The sequence below is a fragment of the Eptatretus burgeri genome, chromosome 12, assembly GCF_056783735.1.
Source record: "Eptatretus burgeri isolate ZD-2024b chromosome 12, Ebu_testis_v1, whole genome shotgun sequence".
NCBI lineage: Eukaryota > Metazoa > Chordata > Myxini > Myxiniformes > Myxinidae > Eptatretus > Eptatretus burgeri.
Window position 1 is genome coordinate 12,005,522 of NC_140972.1, and position 25,016 is coordinate 12,030,537.

The window sequence follows — 25,016 nt, forward strand, 5'->3', positions numbered from 1 at the left end:
AAAACACCTCTGCAAAATGCCCCTCACTGCGCAACCCTCCATTCACATACCATGTATGTAAATCTGTGGGGCAAGGATGAACAACTTCACAAGCTACACGGCACTCTTGGCATGGCCGTCCGGATGTCAATTCTGCTCATCTTTAGTGCTCTCCAACACCAGGCGACCCCTCCCTTCGAACATCCGTGCAGTCTCCACGCCTGGCTCAGTTGCGCATGTATTATGTCCACAGCACACAGAAAAATGCTTTTCACCATCCTGAGTGGTTTAAATCGTTAAAGCTCATTCACATTAACTCATTCCTCATTCAAACATGTCATGGTAACGTTGGTGACCAGATACCTTGACTCGAGGTTCATAAAGTTGTCATACACATGGCTGGAATTACACGGCTCCACACCCCCAGAGCTCTTCCACAACCAGCGATTTATATTTCTCAATGTCGCCACCCATGCCAACCATTTATATTCTGCAGACTGAGATGAAACGATCTGTTCCTCGGATTCATTAAATCGACTGACCCTTTTTGAGTCGTCCATATACACCTTTAATACAACTCCAAATTTTGAAAGTAGTCAGCACGAACATTTATTCTTTCCTGATCACCATCGGGGATGCAATGGCAAACCACCTTGTCTAATTCTTGCAACGAGGTATAAATTCCAGTGTCGTCACCAGTTGCCATGGTTTTTGCATGCCATCATTACCTGCTGGCATTTGCTTACACGCACACGCTCACCTCCGTGTATATGCCTGCAGCCATTCACATAATGAGCGACCTGTACCTGTATGCTCTAACATGCGGTGCCCTCTGCCACATCTGCATGGTTGGCTCACTCAGTGTTAGCTTTTACCGTCAATTTTAAATCTTTCTCCTCTTGTGCTAATTGGCACGTGAGATATCCATTTCTCTGGAAATTTGATGTGAAGACATTGGCTTCTTCTTAATCAAAGGAACCATAATGTCCAATAATTTTTAAATAAGTTCCAATGTCCTCCAGCAATAAACTCGCCAAACATTGGGTACGGACTGGCCGACTTCGCTCAGTCTCTGACAAACCCAGTCTGTAGCCGGGGTCTATATCCCCAACTGGAAATTTGATGTGAAGACATTGGCTTCTTCTTAATCAAAGGAACCATAATGTCCAATAATTTTTAAATAAGTTCCAATGTCCTCCAGCAATAAACCTTCCGGCGCTCCACACGCAAGGCACCAAACATCCCGAGACGTATCCCACCAAGCCACACCAAATTCCTGCCACAATCGACTGCAAAAATCCAAACCAACAACCAAATGCAACCAATGATGTAACCACCCAATCACATTGACACCATAATAGCTTTGTTATGCTCAAATAATTGTTTTTATCTTGATCACATGTGCACTTTGCGATCAATAGATAAAAATCAAACAATTCTTTTTGCTTCAATATTTTTACCCGCAAAAGTTAATTTCCTGGAAATGGTCCTGGAAAGGCCTGCCCCAAAAGGCAAGAGGAACTGCTTTGTGAGTCTGCGTTCTGCGTTATGAGGAACTGCTAGGGGAGTCGGCGATCTGCTTTGTGAAGAGTGGTTTGGACGAGCTGTTCCCTCTCGGCCATGGACCCAGCATGCAAGTGATTCCCGGGTTTCATCCTGAGTCCAACCACGGAGCCTCTGTCCTTACTCACTGCACGGCTCGACGACGTCTTTTCATCCCATCGATCCACCTGCGGAGTCCAACACCCAGATTTTGCCTCGTCTGGTGTACAGGCCAGGCCTGGATTCACATACTGGACCTTGTGGGAAACCAACTGGAACGTACCATAGATCTTCCTCTCCTGTGCCATCGACCTTACAGGGGCTGGACGCACCGAGGCTGCGTGCGTGAGGTGTGCCGCCAAAAAGGACGTCGTTGCGGCCATCTTGCCACGCTGGGTGCGTGAGCGGTGCCGACAAAAGGAGGACGTCGCCGCCATCCTGCCACGCAACGTGCGCGAGCACTGCCGATAGGAGTACGAGCACCATCTTGCCACGCTGCATGCTCGAGCTGGGTGCTCGAATCCGACACCATCGGCTTGTCACGAGCCGCATTCGTGCCTTCGACACTTTCCATCTCGTCCATGAGGCATCACCAAGTACTCCATGTCTTGTCTGCATGTTGTCTGCATCTTGTTTCTCGGAGGAGCCTTTCTCGGAGGGTAGATGGAGGTGAACTTGCTCTCGCTCACAATTGATCTGGAAGTGCCGGTATCAACTTCCATCCTCACCGGGATCTTATCGGTTGTTACATCAACTATAATTGGATCATCGGAGCTCTTTGTTCCAACAGAGAAAACCTCATAAAGTTCCTCACTTGACTCTCGGCTGCAGGCTGTGCTCTGTGACCTATCGTCCGCTGCATCAGGGTTCACCCCAATGTGATAAGCAGAAGACAAGTTCTTCGACTTGGATCGAGAACAATGACACTTCGAGTGTCCCCGCTTCCCACTGTTGTCACAGGTATAATTCCTGTACCGACAATGGAAATCTTGATGATAACCACCACAATACCAACAAGTGACCCCAACCTTCCGGGTAGATTCAGAAATGTCAGGAGGTGGATGTGAATTTGGTGGCTTGCGAAAACACTTTTGCTTGGATCCAAAGGTTACCTTGTTAACCGATGGGTCCTGCTGAATAACTTTTGACTTGTTCGAGATCACACGCAGGTTCTCGGTAGTTTGCATACCACACACTCAGTGGCTATTTCCATGACTTTAACCAAATTGGGGTCGGATTCAGTAAGTAGTTTCCGCAGAATTGAGTCGTCATTGATGCCTGTTACAAAGAAATCACGAAACATCTGTTCGAGTTTATCTGTAAACTCACAATGTTCGGCGAGTCTACGTAAATCAGCCACGAACTCGGTGGTTACCGACCATCTTGACGATGGTGGGTATAAATTTTATATCTTGAGACGATCTGACTCGGTTTAGGGTGAGAATGTCTTTTCACGAGATTGACGAGCTCTTCATACGACTCGTCAGAAGGTTTGGCTGGGACAAGAAGATCTTTGATGAGGCTGTGCGTCGGGGCGCCGCATCCGGTCAGTCACACAGCTCGCCGCCTTTCAGGGTCCTCATCGGAGTCCATTTTGTTTGCCACGAAGTACTGCTCCAGACGATCGGTATTGTCTTCCCAATCTTCCCCCACTGCGTATTCTTGCAATATGCCGATGCACGAAGACATCCTCGTCGCCACTGTAATGGACTCAAAAATAGGGACGAAGACTCTGGAGTGGGAACAACAGATTTAGTCAGGACACTGGCACAGCACCGGGACATGGGTGGGTCACATGACCCTCCTTCACCACGCCTCGGTGCCCCCACGTGTGCAGGCATTCGCATGAACGACTGATACCACATCTCAGACGGGAAGACTGCACTGAAAACGATGACTTGCAATACCCTCCCCCCACCTGGAGGCGGCGCCACACGATTCACATTTACATGCAGAATTTGCGTCCGCTCCCCCCACCACCCCGAGACCACCGGCAAAGATAAAAACACCCCTTCACATTAATTGTGGTGATGCTAATCCTCTGGAGCAAGTCTGGTTGTAAATGGACCACAACTGTAGGAGTATCCCCAACAAACAAACACACAAACACAAGTCCGTGAAATATATTATCGTGAAGGATCCGTTTTGGTTTTATGTGTAAACAAATCTCGTCACAAACAACAACAACAACAACAACAACAACATGAAGATAAGCCGTCGGTGCTTCGGTCGCGGAGTAATACACACGCGGCGCACTATTTTACCTCCCCTTCACAATCTTCATCGTTACTCTTTCCGCTTCCGGTTGTGTCGGCATTACGCGGCGCGTTCTCGGGCTCCGCTTGTTTTCACGACATGGTGCGATCACATCCTTTCTTTTCTTGTCCCTGATGACATTTTCCGATTGTGAAACTCTGAGAGTCGGTATGGTCACCATTGTATGGGAAAATTATCTCGGTGCGTTTTACTCTCACTCAGGCCTGACTCCTCGTCAGCCTGGGCCTAGAGTTGTGCTCAGCGTGGGCCTCGTGTTGCGCTCAACCTGCCACGTGGTCGTTTTTTTGTTGTTCTTTTATTACTTTTGTTTGGTTCCCTCTGGATTACCTGCCGTAGTTTTCTCCGTGTTCTGTGTGAAACTGATCGAACGTGTCCGTGGTGGGGCTGATTGGTGTTTTAGTGAGGACGTTTGAGCTCTCTCATTCATGTATTGGTAAATTTTTGTTTTCCCTGTAATGTGTATAAATGCTGTGTGTGCTCCCATTGACCCGACAGGCGTGCGCCCGACCCTTGGTGACCGTGTACGGTGAGAAGGGCGACGCGTCCGGCCGACACGTGGTCCTGCCCGCCGTGTTTCGCGCCCCCATCCGGCCCGACATCGTAAACTTCGTGCACAGCAACGTGCGAAAGAACAACCGGCAACCTTACGCGGTCAGCGCCAAGGCCGGTGGGTTCAAACTGCGAGCACGCCCTGGTCATGGAGGGGTTAAACGAGCTGGATACCAAGAACTTGTAATGTATTGCGAAGTCCCCACGTGACCGGCGCGGCCTTGCCCTCACGTGACCGGCGCGGCCTTGTCCCCACGTGACCGCGCCGCGCCATGTCATTTTTAACCTCCGCCATCGAAGATGGACGGAGGTTGCTGTTTTCACCCCTTTCTGTTTGTTTGTGAACAGTATTACGGAAAAACTCCTGGACGGATTTCGACGAAACTTGGTGGGGGGATTAGGTATGGTCCAAGGATCATACCATCAGATTTTGGACTTGGTCCAAAGTCCAATATGGCCGCTATGGCGGGCATTTTGAAAGAATATTTGAATTTTTGTTTTTTCATTTCTACATATTTTAAGTGATTTCCAACCCCCCCTCCCAAAAAAAAAAATTGTTAGAGAAAAAAAGCCAAAATTTTGTCTTTTTTTTTTTTTTTCTCCAACAATTTTTTATTTTAGAGAATGGATTGAGTATGTGGAGTACGAATTGAGTAGTGAGAACGAATGAATTGAGTATGTAAAAGGGAAAGTTGCAAACTATAACTCTGTGAGCACTGTTGACGTCAAATTGAATGAATGGGATATCAGGTTCACTTGAGTGACCCAGCAGTATTGGCGGCGGAGGTTTTGCACTCTACCGAGTGCTCCCCCTCGAGTTAAAATTCTGGATTAATCAATTTCTTCAACGGAGCCACCGGTGTTGGGTGGATAACGAGGTGCAAGTTGTAAGGTCGGTTCACTGTGTCACGATGTAAGTTGGTTTACTCGAGTTTTTGAGTGCTGATCTATCGGTTTGGAGATATACATTGTAGTTCCCGCCTTACGGTTTGAAGTTGTCATCCAGACTATGGAGGGGTATTTAATTTATTCTTTTGAGGAGGCAATGATGAGAGTCATCTGGTCCGTGTTGTTGAATCATCGTGATAACAAAGGATGTCCTGAGCCTCCATCCGAGCCTTCTGCCCATTTCGCCAAAAGCTTTGTTTACCTTTTTCTCAGTCACGACCTCTGATCTCTTCACCTCCACAGGCCATGCCATTCAAGGTATACCTGAGGTTCCCTTGGTTGTGGAGGACAAAGTGCAAAGCCACAAGAAGACCAAGGAGGCGGTTCTTCTGTTGAAGTTAAATGCGTGGAGTGATATTTAGAAGGCAAGTCTTGCCAGCACTCCCAATGAAAGCTGCTGTTCATACCTTTTTATATTTTTCATTAAGATCTGGATCTCGTTAATGTCTGTTGATTTGAATGATGCAAATTAAAATTCAGTGAAAATATTGACAAAATTGTTGTACTTATCCACATGAATATAACCTGAAGCTTGATTTATATGAGCTTTATCTATCACTATCTGGCACTATCCTAATTGCCCCCCCCCCCACCGTCGATATCTATTACCATCGACCATATGATGTCATTATCAAATTATCTTCCACATGGGGAGTCGATGACACCTGTCAAGTTTCATGTTTTTGTTAAGCCATTTCAGAGAATCGATGTAAGGTTCCCCCCCCCCCCCTTCAGTCCAATTTTGCTGCCACCACATGAATGATGGTATTATCGTTACTGCAACATATGCAACAAGGGCAGTTGATCATATTTGTAAAGTGTCGCATCGATAGGTTAAGCGATTTTAGAGATTAAATTCTTTTCTTTTTTTTCATTCTCCTGAGAAATCAAAATCGCTGGAATTCATGTGATTGATATTGTTATCAAAATATATGCACCGACGGTAGTGGAATCGTATATGTCTGGTATTAAATTGATAGGCAAATTGGTTTTAGAGGATTTAAAAAACCTTTTTTTCCTTTAAGCGAACGTGGCTGCCACACGACAACCGATGGCGTTTTCGTGATGAATCTTTTATCCCCCATGGCGAGTCAATGACGTACTCTGTTTCACATCGATGGGTTGAGCATGGGGTGGCTTGGGCCTTGACATAATTACTCACAGTTCGAATGTGCCCTTCAAGTTACCTCCACCGTCTGGCTGCAGGATATCTCAAAGTTGTTGCTGGATTCGGATGAAATTTGGTGGGGAAGTTGGGTGTGTGACAAGGACAAACTGATTCGATTTTGGTGAAAATCTGGATCCGAGAGTTATTTAATCTTTAAAGTGATTCTTCACCATTGAGAGATGTGGCCAAAAACAATACATAGCATGAATTTTCCAAAATGTGTTGGGCCTGATAGGTTTTCATGGATCACGCATTGCATGGCGGAGGTATGCGCTCGACCAAGTGCCCTTCTAGTTTGTTTATGTTGTCACGGTCGGTGCTGGCAGTTAAAGTTGATCTCCCCGACCCAAAATGTGGTGACGGGTACTTAACACCATCAGTCCAGACAGCCGAGCGGTTTTTCCTGAGGAGGCGGATACGTTGATGCTCGGAGATTCCAACGCGTGCGGGGAGGGCCGACGTCACACTGGTGGAGCCACTGAGGCACAGATGGATGCACAGGAGGATTTACTCATGCTGTGATGCAATCACATTCTTTGTTTGTTTGTTTTTGTCCCTGATGGCATTTGCTGGTTGTAAAACTGTCGATTCGGTTACCCTTGTGTTGGAAAATTATTAGCTCGGTGCGTTTTACTCTCACTCAGGCCTGACAGCTTGTCAGCCTGGGTCTCGTGTTGCGCTCAACCTGCTAGTTCTTTTTTCTTTTTTTTTTGTGATTTTGTTTGGGTCCCAATGGACGACCTGCCGTAGTTTTCTCCGTGTTCTGTGTGAAAATGATCAATCGTATCCGTGGTGTGGCTGATGGGTGTTGTGTGAGTGAACCAAAGGCAGGTTTTAGTGAGGCTGTTTGAGCCCTCTCTCGTTCATGGATTGCCGAAATTTTTTTCTCTATAATGTGTACAAATGCTGTGTGTGCTCCCATTGCCCCGACAGGCGTGCTGCCGGCCCTTGGTGAGTTTGTACGATGAGAAAGGCGATGCGCTGACTTGTGGTCCTGCCGCCGTGTTTTGAGCCTCCATCCGGCCCGACATCGTGAACTATGTGCGAAAGAACTGGCAATCTTCTGCGGTCAGTGCCAAGGTTGGTGAGTTCAAACCACAAGTGAACTCAGGTCATGAAGGGGCCAAATGAGCTTTGTATGAAGAACTTGTGATGCATTGCGAAGTACCCACGTGATCAGTGAGTGTCTGTCGAGTCAAAATGGAATAACATTACCATTGGAGGAGTCGTGGCCTTCGCTCCGTGTCATTTTTAGCTTGCCTGTTCGAAGAACAGAGAGCTATAGCGATACCCCCGGTGTCAGCGTCAGCGTGAAAATGTTAAATTTTTTGATGCAAATTATTTTAACCTCCGCCATCGAAGATCGGAGGTTACTGTTTTCACCCCTTTCTGTTTGTTGGATTCGCTATATATGAGATATCCCTTATTGTCAGGTTTTGTGTGTGTGTGTGTGTGTGTGTGTGTGTGTGTGTGTGTGTGTGTGTGTGTGTGTGTGTGTGTGTGTGTGTGTGTGTGTGTGTGTGTGTGTGTGTCTGCAACGCGAGGCTCCACAGCACGAACCAGCGAACCGATTTCGATGAAACTTTGCCAACAGTTGCAATATGGTCTGGGAATGTGCGTGTTTGAATTTCGTTGCCTCGCAACCCCCTGTTGCTGAACAGCAGCCAAAAAACCGCGTACAATATTTTCAATACTTGTCCTTCAGTTTTGAATGTAGAGAAATGAGACTTCGGAATTAAACACTTCGAGATATTTAGAAAATTTTACTCGAGCCAATTTTTGATTGAGGTTTTATTTTTCAAATGGTAGTCCTTCAAAAATCGGGTGTCAATTTGCCGTCATTTAAGGTGTGTATACAGTGTTTGTAAGGAACTCCACCGTCATTCCACCTTCGATCTCTCCTCGATCCAAACGTTATTGACCAAAGTGAAAAGGATCCAAAATAAATGGAATCACCGGCATTTCTGTCTTTGTGGATTTCTAATAATATAATATGTTTATTAATTATACCGAAAACGATTCCACGACCCACATGCCACCTTCAATTATTTATTTATTTTCCAAAAACAATTCCACGACCCACAAACCACCTTCAATTGTTTATTTATTTACCGAAAACGATTCCACGATCCACACACCACCTCCAATTATTTATTTATTTACCAAAAACGATTCCACGACCCACACACCACCTCCAATTATTTATTGTTGGAAAGTGGGCGTGGCTTATGAAAAATATTGTGGCTCAGGAGGTGTGGTCAAACAAGAACATTGAGAGAAGTTTATCGGGTGTGTGTGTGTGTGTGTGTGTGTGTGTGTGTGTGTGTGTGTGTGTGTGTGTGTGTGTGTGTGTGTGTGTGTGTGTGTGTGTGTGAACGCGAGGCTCCACAGCACAAACCAGCAAACCGATTATTTTTCAAATGGTAGTCCTTCAAAAATAGGGTGTCTATTTACCGTCATTTTATATGAGGAGTGCTAGTTGGCAAAATACTCGATACGAAAAATCTTTCCAGGCAGAGGAACAATTGTATGTGAACCAATACATCTTGGCAATGAATCTTCGTCGGTGGATCGGTAAGAATGAAAAGCATCGTATCCAGTGCTTAGATTCTCGCGAATCCCTTGTTGCCTACCGGCTTGTTTGTTTGTTTGTGAACAGTATTACCGAAAAACTCCTCTACGGATTTCGACGAAACTTGGTGGGGGGGGGGTTAGGTATGGTCCAAGGATCATGCCATAAGATTTTGGACTTGGTCCACCCCCCCCCCCCCAAAAAAATTGTTCGAGAAAAAACTTTTTTTTTTTTTTTTTTTGCATTTCTTCATGTTTTAAGTGATTTCCAACCCCCCCCCCCCCCAAAAAAAAAAAATTGTTGGATAAAAGAACTATAACTCTCAGTACTGTTGACATCATATTTAATGAATAAGATATAAGGTTCACTTGAGTGACCCAGCAGTATTGGCGGCGGAGGTTTTGCACTCTCCCGAGTGCTCCCTCTCTGGTTTCCTTTCTTATGTTTTTATCTACCACACTTTTTTTTTTTTTAAACGCCCAATGTATATATATATATATATATATATATATATATATATATATATATATATATATATATATATATATATATATATATATATATATATATATACATCGGGGTGTATTATGTGATACCGGTCGTCCGTTCCTGTCCGCACTCTAACTCCTGAAGTTTTCAACTTTCACGTTTCCTATTTGGTAAATAGGTACAGACTGGAGATGGTGTTGCGACATACGTTCGTCATCTAAAGTGGTTGCCATGGCAACCAGGATGGTGTTTTCCATGAAGTAGCACAATTCTGTATATACCTTCTTGTTCGGGCGTATATTGTGCTCACTTGCGCTCTTGTTACTGATTACAATATACAAATACATATATTGCTTTATAATTATACTTCACTGCAATGCTTTATAAAAAATATTAATTATTAGACTCGTCTTTTAAAAACGATAAATGTATAAACAGGCGAGCATTGGGTGGTTTTGACACCAACTCTGGTTAAAATGCTGGATTAGTCCATTTCTTCAACGGAGCCATCAGTGTTGGGTGGATAACGAGGTGCAAGTTGTAAGTTCGGTTCACTGTGTCCTGTTGTAAGTTAGTTTCCTCAAGTTTTTGAGTGCTAATCTATCGGTTCTTAGATGTGCATTGTGGTACCCACCTTTCGGGTTGAAGTTATCATCCAGACTGTGTAGGGGTATTTAATTTTTTGGGGGGGGCAATGATGAATCATTTTCCCGTGTTGTTGATTCACCGTGATAACAAAGGATGTCCTGAGCCTCCATCCTAGCTTTCTGACCATTTGGGCAGTCATCGTTGCTCTTACCACAGTTAAACATTTTCCTTTGCGTATGTAATATGTAGACTGCCCATAAGGTGGTATTTGGTTCATTTCGCTTTGTATTTTAGCTCATCTGTGAACCCCGTCGCCATGAGGACTTCGCTCTTGTGAACGTATCTGTGTCAATGGTGCTTTTGGCTCGGTGGTGGTGGGCGGGAAAGTTGAGGCGTTTGTAGCTGGTTTGTAAACAACTTTCTCCACGAAACTCATCGTGTTTCCAAGAGATGACCAGTGTGGTTGTGGAAATTGTAGATATGTATTTTGTTGTGTGTGCTCGAAATACAACCCGTATGTTGTTCGTGTTGATCCTGTGTTGTGTGTCCGCGTGCAGGTCACCAGACGAGTGCCGAGTCATGGGGTAATGGACGAGGCGTTGCTCGAATCCCCCGTATCCGTGGAGGGGGTACTCACCACCCCAGCCAGGGTGCTTTTGGAAATTTATCCTCTGAGATAATGCAAACGGTATTTTTAGTGAAGGTGATTTGCATCCATTCTTTAATTGTTCTTGCCCATTGTCTTTCAAAACTACTTTTTCCAGTTTTTAGCCAAAAAGTGAATCGTTTTTGATGCACTTGAGGGTACGGACTCGAGTGTGTCTATTTGCTCTGTGTCTTGCTGTGATGGTTGTAATTTGCGTCTGACGACGTGAGTGGGGACGGTAGCCTGCCGTCGATAAGCCACCACGCCCGAGTGCTGCCAACTAAACGACTGAGCAAGACTCGCACATGAGGCTGTTTGTCACTGATTTTTGGGTGCCATTTACTCCAGTTTTCTGGAAGGCTGGGTGTGGTGCTTGGAATGCATTCCTCAAACGTTTTTCCACCTCATCTCCACTGTGTCGTGTCGGTTTGCGTGCGCCGATGCACTCTTAGTATTACGTATTGTCTGCTGTACCAGGGTCCGTTTTTTCATTCGCTCTCTGTGGGCCTATCCAAACAAAATACAAATGTTTTCTCGTGCCGTGGGCACTTATTGTGTAATTGGCATGCTGTTTCGTCTCGATCAACCAATGACACTTGATTTTTAGCTTGTCTGGAATTGAAATTCCAGATAAGATATTGTCATCGTGCACCGTCCATTTCTGTCCGTGTCCTGCTTCAACTTCTCCGGCCAAACCGCTGGCCTGATCCGGCTGCGATTTGGCAGCAACATTCCGCTCCTGACTGGTACGGTGATTGCAAAGTTTGTTCCCGTCACATCAAAATAAAGACCAATTACTGCACCATCGTTCCAAGAAGGAAGTCAGAAAACACACACACAAACATGTTATGTGATTTGTCGGATTGAGATGAAATTTCTACCACAGATGAAATGATAATTAGAATGTTTTAATAATTATGACCACGGGTCACATGATGTGAACCATGTTGAAAAAAACTGGACCGCTCTATCTGTGAAACCGCACCACCGAAAAAATTGAAACTTGGCACAGGGCAAGTACTCATGGGAATGTGGGGTTTTTTTTATCCCGCCCCCTCGAGGGAGAGAGCGGGATATTGTAATCGTCCAGTTTGTTTGTCTGTTGGGTCGTCAATCTATCTCCCCTTATTGTCAGGTTTTCCGTCGTAATGTCTGTCTGTTGGGTAGTCGATGGAGTCGAAAAAAAAATTCCTAATTTTTTTTTTGATCTCCCCTTATTTTGTTGGTCGTGGTCTGTCTGTGTGTGTGTTTGTCGGGGATTTTTGACCCCCTCGCAGTTGTTCGATTTTAATGACATTTGGGTGGTTGGACCAATTTATGACCTTGTTGTGCGGCGTAGGTAGTAGTTGCTCACGCCCCCTTTGGTTGCCTAGCAACGGGACTTTGAAATTTTTGAAAAATCATAAAAAATTAATTTTTCCGAAAATCAAAAATCGGGCCACGAGCGACTGTGGGCAGTACATTCAGCCATATTGTCAAAAATTTCCAGCCGGATCCTATGAAAACTGTCATAGACTGAATGAACCCTGGTCGAAAACAATAAAAAAAACAAAGTTCGTTATATCTCAGAGACTACGAGTCAGATATACATGAAACTGGTATGGTAGGTTCATGGTATGTCCTAGTTATGTGTGAGAAAGAACCGTTGCTATGGGCCCTTCCGTTGCCTAGCAACGGCCCAAAAACCTCAATGTGGGGGTATTTTAACGAAAAAACAATCTGCAGCATTAACCCTTGAAGATAGACTGGAATCATGAATTTTCTTGTGCTTAATCCTCAGGTCATTCCCCATCGAACGGGCCCATCGCGTCAGGTTCTATTGGGTAGTCGACTATCCATGTCCGCCTACCGGCTTGTCTGTCTGTTTGTCTGTCCAGGCCAGTACTCTGTTAATCGTAGGCCGATTTTGATGAAACTCTGGTGGTAGGTTCATACCATGATCTCGTTGTGCACGTTTGAGAACTGTTGCTATGGCCCCCTCAGTTGCCTAGCAACGGCCTTTGAAATTGTCTAAAAAAAATAAAAATATCGAAAATCAAACTATGATCATTTGTGAGCAACACATTCAGCCTCCCTGACAAAAAAATTCAGCCCGCTCCGATGAAAACTGTCGGAGAAGATAGACTTTGAATGAACCCTGGTCGAAAAAAAACGAAGTTCATTATATCTCAGAGACTGAGTCAGACATACATGAAACTGGTATGGTAGGTTCATGGTATGTCCTAGTTATGTGTGAGAAAGAACCGTTGCTATGGACGCTTTTGTTGGCTCGTAACGACTAAATTCGACTTGATGGACTCCCCATGTCCACCTTCCGGCTTGTTTGTTACTTACGAAATCTAAAGATTTCGTAAGTATATTGATGCCTTCCGTTTCTGTTTGTTTGTTTGTTATCTTGCCAAAACGAAGTTTTTGCAAGATATGTTAGTCAGCTTGTATGTTTTTTTTTTTTGTTTGTTTGTCTGTAATCACGTATAAAAAATTCTGCAGAGCACAGTCATCATTGGAAATTTTTGTAACTTCGCATATCAGAGGCCTATAGAGGTCCCTTTCAGCACATACAATTTTGTAGGTCAAGGTCACTTTGTCGCAAACCAGGGGAGTCGACGAAACCCTTATTTTTTGAGTAATTTTGATCGTATCGTCTTCAAACTTCATGGGAATATAGTTCATGGTCTGGCGCTCAGCTGATTAATTTTTGGTGGCAATTGGCCTTGACCTTCATGGTTAGCGCCTGAGGTCAAACGTATTTGACCCCAAGGTCAAATTTTCAAGTTTTAGGAACCATATCGTGTGGTACCTCAAATTGAACACCTTGATGAGTGCTTTCTAGATATGTCAAGCTTGAGACATTATGACGTCATTTGGTGACGTTGTGAGGCAAACGCATATTTTTCATGGTTACTCTGTAGAACGATTCTCATCGGAATCTCTCGTAGGCAGATATTCCTCAAGGAGTCGCTCCTGGTGGATAGCAGCTCTGTTCACCTCAGTGTGACCTTAAAGAAGTCACACGTGGTCACCTTTTGGCAAGATACGGGTCACCCTGCGGGTGACATTGGTTTATTTGTTTGTTTGTTTGTTTGTTTGTTTGTTTGTTGGCACGATAACTCGAGAACGGAAGAAACTACCAATGTCAAATTACACCAGGTGATTCAGGAGGGTGATTGCTCGTGCGGATTAGATTTTGGTCAAAATCGGTCAAAGGTCAAGGTCACGGTGAGGTCAAGTATTCGATTTTTGATGGTTTGGTACAGATAACTCGAACGGAAGAAGCTACCAATGTCAAATTACACCACCTGATTCAGGAGGCTGATGGCTAGTGCTGATTAGATTTTGGTCAAAATCTGTCAAAGGTCAAGGCTGCAGTGAGGTCAAACATCCAAAAAATGATAACTCGAGAACGGAAGAAGCTTCCAATGTCAAATTGCACCACGTGATTCAGGAGGGTGGTGGCGAGCGATGATTAGATTTTGGTCAAATTCGGTCATAGGTCAAGGTCACAGTGAGGTCAAACATCCAAAACATTCGATTTTTGATGGTTTGGTACAGAATCATCGTAGAAACTTCTGGTTTGCGTCGCTACCTTCTCAAGAGACAGCTTTTATTAGACAAGGTCAGAGGTCAAGTTGACAATTTCGTAAGTACCAGTCTATGACTGTTTGTCTGTCTGTTCGCAACTTTATGGCAAAACGGCTTTAACAAACACTATCAAATTTAATCCACAGGTGGGCAATGAACCTTGGACGACCCCATTAACTTTTGGGTCCAATTGGATCAAAGGTCAAGGTCACAAAGATCAAAATCGTTTTTCGCTCATAACTTCGTCAAAAATGATCTGATTTACTTCAAACTAAGCTTATAGTGAACCTTATTCTATTTGTCACTTATAATCCTACCCATTCCTACAGTGAAAATGCATATTTGTGAAGATCGGTCGGGTCCGAAGTTTTGGGGGTCATCGTCATCAGACAAAATTACATATTTTCCATTATAAATCAAAAAAGGTTAGGAATATGCGTGCTTACTATGGAAGACATATATCAAGTCCTTGATTGGCTTTCATTTGATACCATGACCTTTGACCTTGCGTGGCCTTGAAAGGTCAAAATCATTTTATGGTCATAACTTCGTCAAAAATGGTTTGACTTCAAACGAAGACTAAAATATTCCTTATTCTATTCCTTATAATCAATATTCAGGTTAAGGATGCATCAAATTTAAATTTGATCCACAAAATAACTTTATGCCTTAAATGGGTGGGATTTGTTGTGCCTGGCACCACTTTTTTTGTTTTTTTGGATGACCTCATAGATGCCTTCATTCTTTCATAATTGCGTATGTGGAATGCCACATCTGATCATGAAATTTTTTTTTTCGGGTTATCCAGGGATAAAATGTTCCACAGAAATTTTTTTGGGTGTCATCAGTCATGTGATTCAGCAGCCATATTGTTTAAAAAAAAAAAAATTTTGATATTGAGGTGAAACTTTACACGTATGACTGCCTGTCTGAGGAACAAAAGGGTCACACATTTGATGTCGTAGGTCACATGGTTTTTTTTTTTTTAATTTTTTTAATGTTTTTTTCTGGAACTGCTTTTGGAGATCTTGTATTGGTTGTGGTTGTATTTTGCTTTTGACCTCATTAATTTGAGGCCTTATTTCATTCCCCAGGAGCACAGGTTGCAGAAGCAACCGATGTCGCCGAGCAAAGTGAAAAAAAAATCAAATCCAGGGCAAATCACTGCTCCATGTGTCGCAAGGAGGTCGGCCTCACCGGTAAGATCCCATCTGTCTTTGGTGATTCGCTTTGTCCTATTTGGTTTTCACTTAATAGGATTGGTACTTGAATTTGCATCCCAAATTGTTTAACTTTGTGATCCTATCCGATACAAGAGAATGCAAAAAGGCACATGTGGTGTTTTCTTGAAGGGAAAAATATGTTTGTGATGTGTAATTATGCAAAAATGCTATCGGGGTACGCCTGAAGATCGTCGATGTGCATGACTCTTGGTTAATCCTTTGGACGTGGTCAGCGCCAAGGCTGTTGGGTTCAAACCGCGAGCGTGCCCTGGTCATGAAGGGGTTAAACGAGCTGGATACTAAGAACTTATAATGTATTGTGAAGTGTCCACATGATCACTGAGGGTCTGTCGAGTCAATATAGAATAACATTGTTATTGGAGGAGGTGCGGCCTTCGCTCCACGTCATTTTTTAAATTCTGGATTGGTCAATTTCTTCAACGGAGCCATCAGTGTTGGGTGGATAACGAGGTGCAAGTTGTAAGTTCTGTTCACTGTGTCCCGATGTAAGTTGGTTTACTCTAGTTTTTCAGTGCTGATCTATCGGTTTGGAGATGTACATTGCAGTTCCCTCCTTACGGTTTGAAGTTGTCAACCAGACTATGGAGGGGTATTTAATTTATTATTTTGAGGAGGCAGTGATGAGAGTCATCTGGTCCGTGTTGTTGATTCATCGTGATAACAAAGGATGTCCTGAGCCTCCATCCAAGCCTTCTGGCTATTTTGGCTGCCGTCGTTGCTCTTACCACAGTTAAACGTTTGCCTTTGCGCATGTAATTTGTCGACTGCCCATTCAGTGGTATTTGGTTCAGTTGGCTTTGTATTTTAGCTCATCTGTGAACCCCATCGCCGTGAGGACTTTGCTGCTGTGGACGGATCTGTGTGAATGGCGCTTTTGGCTCAGTGGTGGTGGATGGGAAAGTTGTGGCGTTTGTAAACCACTTTTTACACAGAACTCATCGTGTTACCAAGAGATGACCAGTGTGGTCGTGGCAATTGTAGATATGTATTTTGTCGTGTGTGCTCTAAATACATTCCGTATGTTGTTCGTGTTGACCCTGTGTTGTGTGTCGGCGTGCAGGTCACCAGACGAGTGCCGAGTCATGGGGTACTGGTCGAACCGTTGCTCGAATCCCCCGTATCTGTGGAGGGGGTACTCACCGCTCTGGCCAGGGTGCTTTTGGAAATGTATCCTCTCTGAGATAATGCAAACAGTGATTTGAGTGAAGGTGATTTACATCCATTCTTTCATTGTTCTTGTCCATTGTCTCATTTTTCTAGTTTTCAGTCAAAAAGTGAATTGTTTTTGATGCATTTGAGGGGACCGACTCGAATGTGTCTATTTGCTCTGTGCCTTGCTATGATGGATGTAATTTGCGCCTGACGACGTGAGTGGGGACGGTAGCCTGCCGTCGATAAACCGCCATGCCCGAGTGCTGCCAACTAAATGACTGAGCAAGACCCGCACATGAGGATGTCGTCACTGATTTTTGTGTGCCATTTACTCCGGTTTTCTGGAAGGCTGGGTGCGGTGCTTGGAATGTATTCCTCGAATGTTTTGCCACCTGATCTGCCACGTGTCGTGTCGGTTGGCGTGCACAGAGGCACTCTTAGCATAAGGTTGCAGTATCGTCTATTGTACCAGAATCCGTTTTCATTCGCTCTGTGGGCCTGTCCAGACAAAATACAAATGTTTCCGCTCGCATGCCGTGCACACTCATTATGTAACTGGCGTGCTGTTTCATCTCGATCATCCAATGACACTTGATTTTTTTTTTAACTTGTCTGGAATTGGATTTCCAAATAAGGTATTGTCATCGTGCATCGTCCATCTCTCTGTCCGTGTCATGCTTCGACTTCTTTGGCCAAACAGCTGGCCTGATCCGGCTGTGATTTGGCAGCAACATTCTGCCCCTGACTGGTAAGGCGACTGCAAAGTTTGTTCCGGTCACATGACTACAAGTCAAAATGGCCGACTTAGTAAATTTCTTGAAAAATCTTCTCCAAACCCACCAGTCATAATGCTGCCAAATTTGGGTTGCAACATCGGGTCGTGATGTAAAATTGCAGAGGTCATGCCGATCAGATGACCGGAAGTGTGTCTGAATGGTGGACTTGGTAAATTTTGGGGGAAATCGTGCAAATACCTTCAAAAATCTCTTCCTCTCCAGACCCACTCGTAAGAATACTCAGAAGCTGAACATCCAAATTATTTGTGCTGCTTGAATTGAACCTGCAACTTCTGTCCTCACAAGTTACCACTCTACCCCTTTGCTGAGGTGTGACCCACGAGGTACAAAGCTTTCACGGCTGTTTGAATGATGGACTTTGGCTGGCTGATTGACACTAACAGGGGCCCATTGGAGATTAGATGTTAACTTGTTTTGTTGAGCAACGGCATGGATTTCAGCACACCAGTTTTTCACTACGTGGGATGGAAGGGCGCTGCGGTGCAGTAGTTTGGAACCATTTTAATCTTACTAAACCCCATGAACCCCATGATGGGGTGAAACACACCCCATCATGGTGTGTTTCAAATCTTGAATGTCCCATTGATCCATGACTGTTCATGCCATCCCAAAATTCTCTTGTTCCAGATCCCATTCATGAGCACATGTAGCACAATACAAGTTACTTTGAACAACCCTATTTGGAATAGAAGTTAAAACTTGCAAATGCCACAAACACTCGACGTGCTTTGTGTTTCCCAAGCGTTCAATGGGGAATGAGTGTGTGGGAATGGGGTAGAAGTTCATCACAACACTGTGCTGAGTCAAAATATGTTTTTTGTATGTATTGATGGATGGTGTAAATAGCCATTTATAAATAATTTTTTCCATGTGACGTTTCAGAGTAAAAGTCAATAGTTTCCCTTGGTACTTGACACAAACCCCTCCAGGCAAACTGATCGTTTCAACGCTCTTCGTCATCTAATTGGTGGGTGTTGGAAATACCAGTGGGAATAATCGAGCTCTGGCACTCGCCGATATATTACAAATCATGCAGGAGGGTATTAACAACACAGCAAAATGTAGTGAATGTCGAAGACTGTGAAGGCATTGGGAGCCGCTCGATGCCATCACTTAATCGGTTGAATGTTTGGCATGATCATGTGACTCAGCAGTGGGGATACATAAAAAAGATCCTCATCAGCACATCTTAAGTCACTTTTGTCAGCACCATCGGACGATGCATCACCAGCATTACCCCAGCCTGAGAGATATGCTCAGAACTTTTTATTTCTTTTAATTTTTCTTTTATGTTTTGGTTTTCCAGCAGAACGCCGATGGTCCTTTTCTGTGTTGTGGGTCGGTATCGCTTTGCATGTTGAGTTATAATACGATGCATGAATGGGTTCTCCTTGACCTCCACTTGTAGGGTGATAGATGTGTCGCGGTGGACGCATGTTTGCTCCTCCCATGACATGGAGACGTTGGCACCCAAAGGTAAACCTCGGGCAAAGGTGATATGCCATTTGCTCTTGCCTGGCTGCGTCTGCACTCCCTGCCTTGATATTCTCCAAAGGTGAGTTGGTTCAGGTGTTTTCGTGTCCATTACCTTTCTACACTTTATACTTTGTTGTCTTTTGTCTGAAATATGGTTGTGGGCAGGATAGCCAAGGGGTAGCGCACTCACCTCTGGACTGTTTACACGAGGGTGGAGGGGGTGGGGGTAGTTTGAATCCCGACCTGGCTATAAATTGTCATCCCTGTATTTCGCTTTTATGTGTATGCTGATCCTCGGGACGTTAAACTGGACCTTCCCGTTTGCCAGCATTAGTTTGTGGACGTTAGATGCCACAGTATCTTCGCAAACAGTCGATTCGTTCCCTGCGCTGTCCTCCCCCCCCCCCCCCAATAGGTTTTGCTGCCCACATCCATGTGCTGCATTTGAATGATTTGTAAAATCTGAACCCGATAATTTTGATGTGTGCTGCAGCTGTTTGATCCAATTTACATGTCGCTTCGCCAAAAGCTTTGGTTGCCTTTTCTAAGTCACGACCTCTGACCTCTTCACCTCCACAGGCCATGCCATTCAAGGTATGTCTGAGGTTCCCTTGGTTGTGGAGGACAAAGTGCAGAGCCACAAGAAGACCAAGGAGGCGGTTCTTCTGTTGAAGTTAAATGCGTGGAGTGATATTCAGAAGGCAAGTCTTGCATGCCAGCACTACCAATGTAAGCTGCTATTCATACCTTTTTATATTTTTCATTAAGATCTGGATTTTGTTGATTTCTGTTTGTTTGAATGATGCAAATTAAAATTGGGTGAAAATATTTACAATAAATGTTGTTCTTATCTACATGAATACAACCTGAAGCTTGATTTATATGAGCTTTATCTATCGCTATCTGGCACTATCCTAATTGCCCCCCCCCCACCACCGTCAATATTTATTACCATCGACCATGTGACGTCATTATCAAATCATCTTCCACACGTGGAGTCGATGACCTGTCAAGTTTCATGTTTTTGTTGAGCCATTTCAGAGAATCAATGTTAACGCTTTTTTTTTTCCCCCCTTCAGTCCAATTTTGCTGCCACCACATGAATGATGGTGTCATCGTTACTGCAACATATGCAACAAGGGCAGTTGATCATATTTGTAAAGTGTCGCATCGATAGGTTAGGCGATTTTAGAGTTTAAATTCTTTTTTTTTTCGTTCCCCTGAGAAATTAAAATCGCTGCCAAATCGTGTGATTGATATTCTTATCAAAATATATGCACCGAGGGCAGTGGAATCCTATATGTCTGGTATTAAATTGATAGGCTAATTGGTTTCAGAGGATGTAAAAAAAAAACCTTTTTTCCTTTAAGCGAATGTGGCTGCCACACGACAACCGATGGCGTTTTCGTGATGAATCTTTTATCCCCCATGGCGAGTCAATGACGTACTCTGTTTCACATCGATGGGTTAAGCGTGGGGTGGCTTGGGCCTTGACATTACTCGCAGTTCGAATGTGCCCTTCAAGTTACCTCCGCCCTCTGCCCTTCACCCTTCTGTCTGGCTGCAGGATATCTCAAAGTTGTTGCTGGATTCGGATGAAATTTGGTGGGGAAGTTGGGTGTGTGACAAGGACAAACTGATTCGATTTTGGTGAAAATCTGGATCCGAGAGTTATTTAATCTTTAAAGTGATTCTTCACCATTGAGAGATGTGGCCAAAAACAATACATAGCATGAATTTTCCAAAATGTGTTGGGCCTGATAGGTTTTCATGGCTCACGCATTGCATGGCGGAGGTATGCACTCGACCGAACACCTTCCAGTTTGTTTATGTCGTCGCGGTCGGTGCTGGCAGTTGAGGTTGATCTCCCCGACCCAAAATGTGGTGACGGGTACTTAACACCATCAGCCCAGACAGCCGAGCGGTTTTCCTTTGGAGGCGGATACGTTGATGCTCAGAGATTCCAAAGTGTGCGGGAGGGCCGACGTCACACTGGTGGAATGACGGAGGTACAGACGGATGCACAGGGGGATATTTATTCATGCTGTGGTGCAATCACATCGTTTTTTTTTTGTTTTTTTTTCTCCCCGATGGCATTTGCTGGTTGTAAAACTGTCGGTGAGGTTACCCTTGTATTGGAAAATTATTAGCTCGGTGCGTTTTACTCTCTCAGGCCTGACTGCTTGTCAGCCTGGGCCGAGTGTTGCGCTCAACCTGCCACCTGCTAGTTCTTTTTTTCTTTTCTTTTCTTTTTGTGCTTTTTTTTGGTTCACTATGGACGACCTGCCATAGTTTTTTCCGTGTTCTGTGTGAAAATAATCAATCGTATCTGTGGTGTGGCTGATGGGTGTTGTGTGAGTGAACCAAAGGCAGGTTTCAGTGAGGCCGTTGGAGCCCTCTCTCATTCGTGGATTGCCAATTTTTTTTCTGTAATGTGTACAAATGCTGTGTGTGCTCCCATTGACCCGACAGGCGTGCTCCCGGCCCTTGGTGAGCTTGTACGATGAGTAAGGCGATGCGTCTGGCTGACTCGTGGTCCTACCTGCCATGTTTCGAGCCTCCATCCGGCCCGACATCATGAACTACGTGCGAAAGAACTCGCAATCTTCCGCAGTCAATGCCAAGGTTGGTGAGTTTAAACCGCAAGTGCACCCAAGTCGTGAAGGGGCCAAACGAGCTTTATATGAAGAACTTGTGATGCATTGCGAAGTACCCACATGATCACTGAGCCTCTGTCGAGTCAAAACGGAATTGCATTACTATTGGAGGAGTTGTGGCCTTCGTCCACGTCATTTTTATCCCCCGCTGCGTGGCGGAAGGGGGATATTGTTATCACCCGCGTCGTCCGTCCGTCCGGCTGGCCGGCTGGGCGTCAACATTTATAGCTGTGAGTGTGATAACTCATAAACTTTTTGCCATATCGATTTGAAATTTCGGTCACACATGTACCACCTGAAAATGAAGAACCCTATTGATTTTGGGCGTGGCCAGATCCAAGATGGCTGACTGGGGTGGCCATCTTGAAAAAAAATTTTTTTGTAATAAATGGAAAACCGCTTATCCGATTTCAATTCTTTTTCAATGGTGGGGGATTCCCCATCTCTGATGGTATATTTTTTTAAATGCTGGATTAGTCCATTTCTTCAACGGAGCCATCAGTGTTGGGTGGATAACGAGGTGCAAGTTGTAAGTTTGGTTCACTGTGTCCTGTTGTAAGTTGGTTTACTCAAGTTTTTGAGTGCTAATCTATCGGTTCTTAGATGTGCATTGTGGTACCCACCTTTCGGGTGGAAGTTATCATCCAGACTGTGGAGGGGTATTTAATTTTTTGGGGGAGGCAATGATGAATCATTTTCCCGTGTTGTTGATTCACCGTGATAACAAAGGATGTCCTGAGCCTCCATCCCAGCTTTCTGACCATTTGGGCAGCCATCGTTGCTCTTACCACAGTTAAACATTTTCCTTTGCGTATGTAATATGTAGACTGCCCATAAGGTGGTATTTGGTTCATTTCGCTTTGTATTTTAGCTCATCTGTGAACCCCATCGCCATGAGGACTTTGCTCTTGTGGACGTATCTGTGTCAATGGTGCTTTTGGCTCGGTGGTGGTGGGCGGGAAAGTTGAGGCGTTTTGTAGCTGGTTTGTAAACAACTTTCTCCACGAAACTCATCGTGTTTCCAAGAGATGACCAGTGCGGTTGTGGCAATTGTAGATATGTATTTTGTTGTGTGTGCTCGAAATACATTCCGTATGTTGTTCGTGTTGATCCTGTGTTGTGTGTCCGCGTGCAGGTCACCAGACGAGTGCCGAGTCATGGGGTAATGGACGAGCCGTTGCTCAAATCCCCCGTATCCGTGGAGGGGGTACTCACCACCCCAGCCAGGGTGCTTTTGGAAATTTATCCTCTGAGATAATGCAAACGGTATTTTTAGTGAAGGTGATTTGCATCCATTCTTTAATTGTTCTTGCCCATTGTCTTTCAAAACTACTTTTTCCAGTTTTTAGCCAAAAAGTGAATCGTTTTTGATGCACTTGAGGGTACGGACTCGAGTGTGTCTATTTGCTCTGTGTCTTGCTGTGATGGATGTAATTTGCGTCTGACGACGTGAGTGGGGACGGTAGCCTGCCGTCGATAAGCCACCACGCCCGAGTGCTGCCAACTAAACGACTGAGCAAGACTCGCACATGAGGCTGTTGTCACTGATTTTTTGGGTGCCATTTACTCCGGTTTTCTGGAAGGCTGGGTGCGGTGCTTGGAATGCATTCCTCAAATGTTTTGCCACCTCATTTCCACTGTCGTGTCTGTTTGCGTGCGCCGATGTACTCTAAGCATTACGTATCGTCTGCTGTACGAGAGTCCGTTTTTTCATTCGCTCTCTGTGGGCCTATCCAAACAAAATACAAATGTTTTCTCGTGCCGTGGGCACTCATTGTGTAATTGGCGTGCTGTTTCGTCTCGATCAACCAATGACACTTGATTTGTAGCTTGTCTGGAATTGAAATTCCAGATAAGATATTGTCATCGTGCACCGTCCATTTCTGTCCGTCTCCTGCTTCAACTTCTCTGGCCAAACCGCTGGCCTGATCCGGCTGTGATTTGGCAGCAACATTCCGCTCCTGACTGGTACTGGGATTGCAAAGTTTGTTCCGGTCACGTCAAAATAAAGACCAATTACTGCGCCATCGTTCCAAGAAGGAAGTCAGACAACATACACACACACAAACATGTAATGTGATGTCCGCATAGAACTTTTGTGTTTTTTCTCCGCAACCGTTTGTCGGATTGAGATGAAATTTCCTCCACAGGTGAAATGATAATTGGAATGTTTTAATAAATATGACATCACGGGTTACATGATGTCAACCATGTTGAAAAAATGGAAAAACTGCACCGCTCTATCTGTGAAACCGCACCACTGAAAAAATTGAAACTTGGCACACGGCAAGTACTCATGGGAATGTGGGTTGTTTTTTTTGGATGACCTCATAGGTGCCTTCATTCTGACATAATTGCATATGTGGAATGCCACATCTGATCATAAATTTTTTTCGGGGGGGGTTATCCAGGGATAAAATATTCCACATTTATTTTTTTTTTGATGTCATCAGTCATGTGATTTAGCAGCCATATTATTTTTTTTTTTTTAACTTCAAAAATCTTCTCTGAAGTAGCTGGAGATATTGAGGCGAAACTTTACACGTATGACTGCCTGTCTATGAGGAACAAAAGGGTCACATATTTGATGTCATGGGTCACATGGTTTGGCAGCCACATTCGATTGAGGAAAATTTTTAAATGTTTTCTCTTGAAATGCCTTTGGAGATCCTCTATTGGTTGTGGTTTATATTTTGCTTTCGACCTCATTAATTTGAGCCTTTATTTCATTCCCCAGGAGCACAGGTTGCAGTAGCAACCGATGTCGCCGAGCAAAGTGAAAAAACCAAATCCAGGGCAAATCACTGCTCCATGTGTCGCAAGGAGGTCGGCCTCACCGGTAAGATCCCATCTGTCTTTGGTGATTCGCTTTGTCCTATTTGGTTTTCACTTAATAGGATTGGTACTTGAATTTGCATCTCAAATTATTTAACTTTGTGATCCTATCCGATACAAGAGAATGCAAACAGGCACATGTGGTGTTTTCTTGAAGGGAAAAATATGTTTGTGATGTGTAATTATGCAAAAATGCTATCGGGGTACGCCTGAAGATCGTCGATGTGCATGACTCTTGGTGAATCCTTTGGACTCGAGAGGTTGAGGTGTACCTTAGCAGGTATATGAGTCTAATCCACTCAGCTATAAATCGACACTTTAAAATAAAACATTGCTTCGATGATTAAGTTTATCACAATTGAGATACACCAAAAATAAACTTCATAATCTTTTTTGTTGTTGTTGTTGTTTTATACATTGGCAAGGCTCGTGTCAGAGCTAACACACAACGCATAGCAAGGGGGGCATGAAACGAGGTGCGGGAGTGGGTAGGACAAAACAATGGGGAACAGACA

The 25,016-nt window shown here is 44.3% G+C and overlaps 1 protein-coding gene and 4 non-coding genes across 5 annotated transcripts in view; all 5 read left to right on the forward strand.

Annotated features, from left to right (window-relative positions):
- The first annotated feature begins 3,784 nt into the window (after window positions 1–3,784).
- The window catches only part of LOC147015101 (uncharacterized), a 30,949-nt gene continuing 9,717 nt past the window's right edge, over window positions 3,785–25,016 (forward strand). Inside the window, exons 1-10 of the mRNA XM_085849539.1 lie at window positions 3,785–3,879; window positions 4,294–4,465; window positions 10,670–10,800; window positions 15,435–15,539; window positions 16,645–16,751; window positions 18,942–19,088; window positions 19,589–19,710; window positions 21,482–21,634; window positions 22,802–22,947; window positions 24,404–24,505. Of these exons, the coding sequence (XP_085705665.1) occupies window positions 3,877–3,879; window positions 4,294–4,465; window positions 10,670–10,800; window positions 15,435–15,539; window positions 16,645–16,751; window positions 18,942–19,088; window positions 19,589–19,613 (690 nt within the window). The 5' untranslated portion in view covers window positions 3,785–3,876 and the 3' untranslated portion in view covers window positions 19,614–19,710; window positions 21,482–21,634; window positions 22,802–22,947; window positions 24,404–24,505. The remainder of the gene's footprint in view (window positions 3,880–4,293; window positions 4,466–10,669; window positions 10,801–15,434; window positions 15,540–16,644; window positions 16,752–18,941; window positions 19,089–19,588; window positions 19,711–21,481; window positions 21,635–22,801; window positions 22,948–24,403; window positions 24,506–25,016) is intronic.
- LOC147015102 (small nucleolar RNA SNORD18) lies at window positions 5,388–5,455 on the forward strand. Its single transcript, XR_015050393.1, has one exon. It is a non-coding gene; the product is annotated as a small nucleolar RNA SNORD18 (small nucleolar RNA).
- On the forward strand, window positions 10,952–11,053 carry LOC147015103 (small nucleolar RNA SNORD16). The gene has a single exon (XR_015050398.1). It is a non-coding gene; the product is annotated as a small nucleolar RNA SNORD16 (small nucleolar RNA).
- On the forward strand, window positions 16,197–16,264 carry LOC147015104 (small nucleolar RNA SNORD18). The gene has a single exon (XR_015050396.1). It is a non-coding gene; the product is annotated as a small nucleolar RNA SNORD18 (small nucleolar RNA).
- Window positions 16,920–17,021, forward strand: LOC147015105 (small nucleolar RNA SNORD16). The gene has a single exon (XR_015050397.1). It is a non-coding gene; the product is annotated as a small nucleolar RNA SNORD16 (small nucleolar RNA).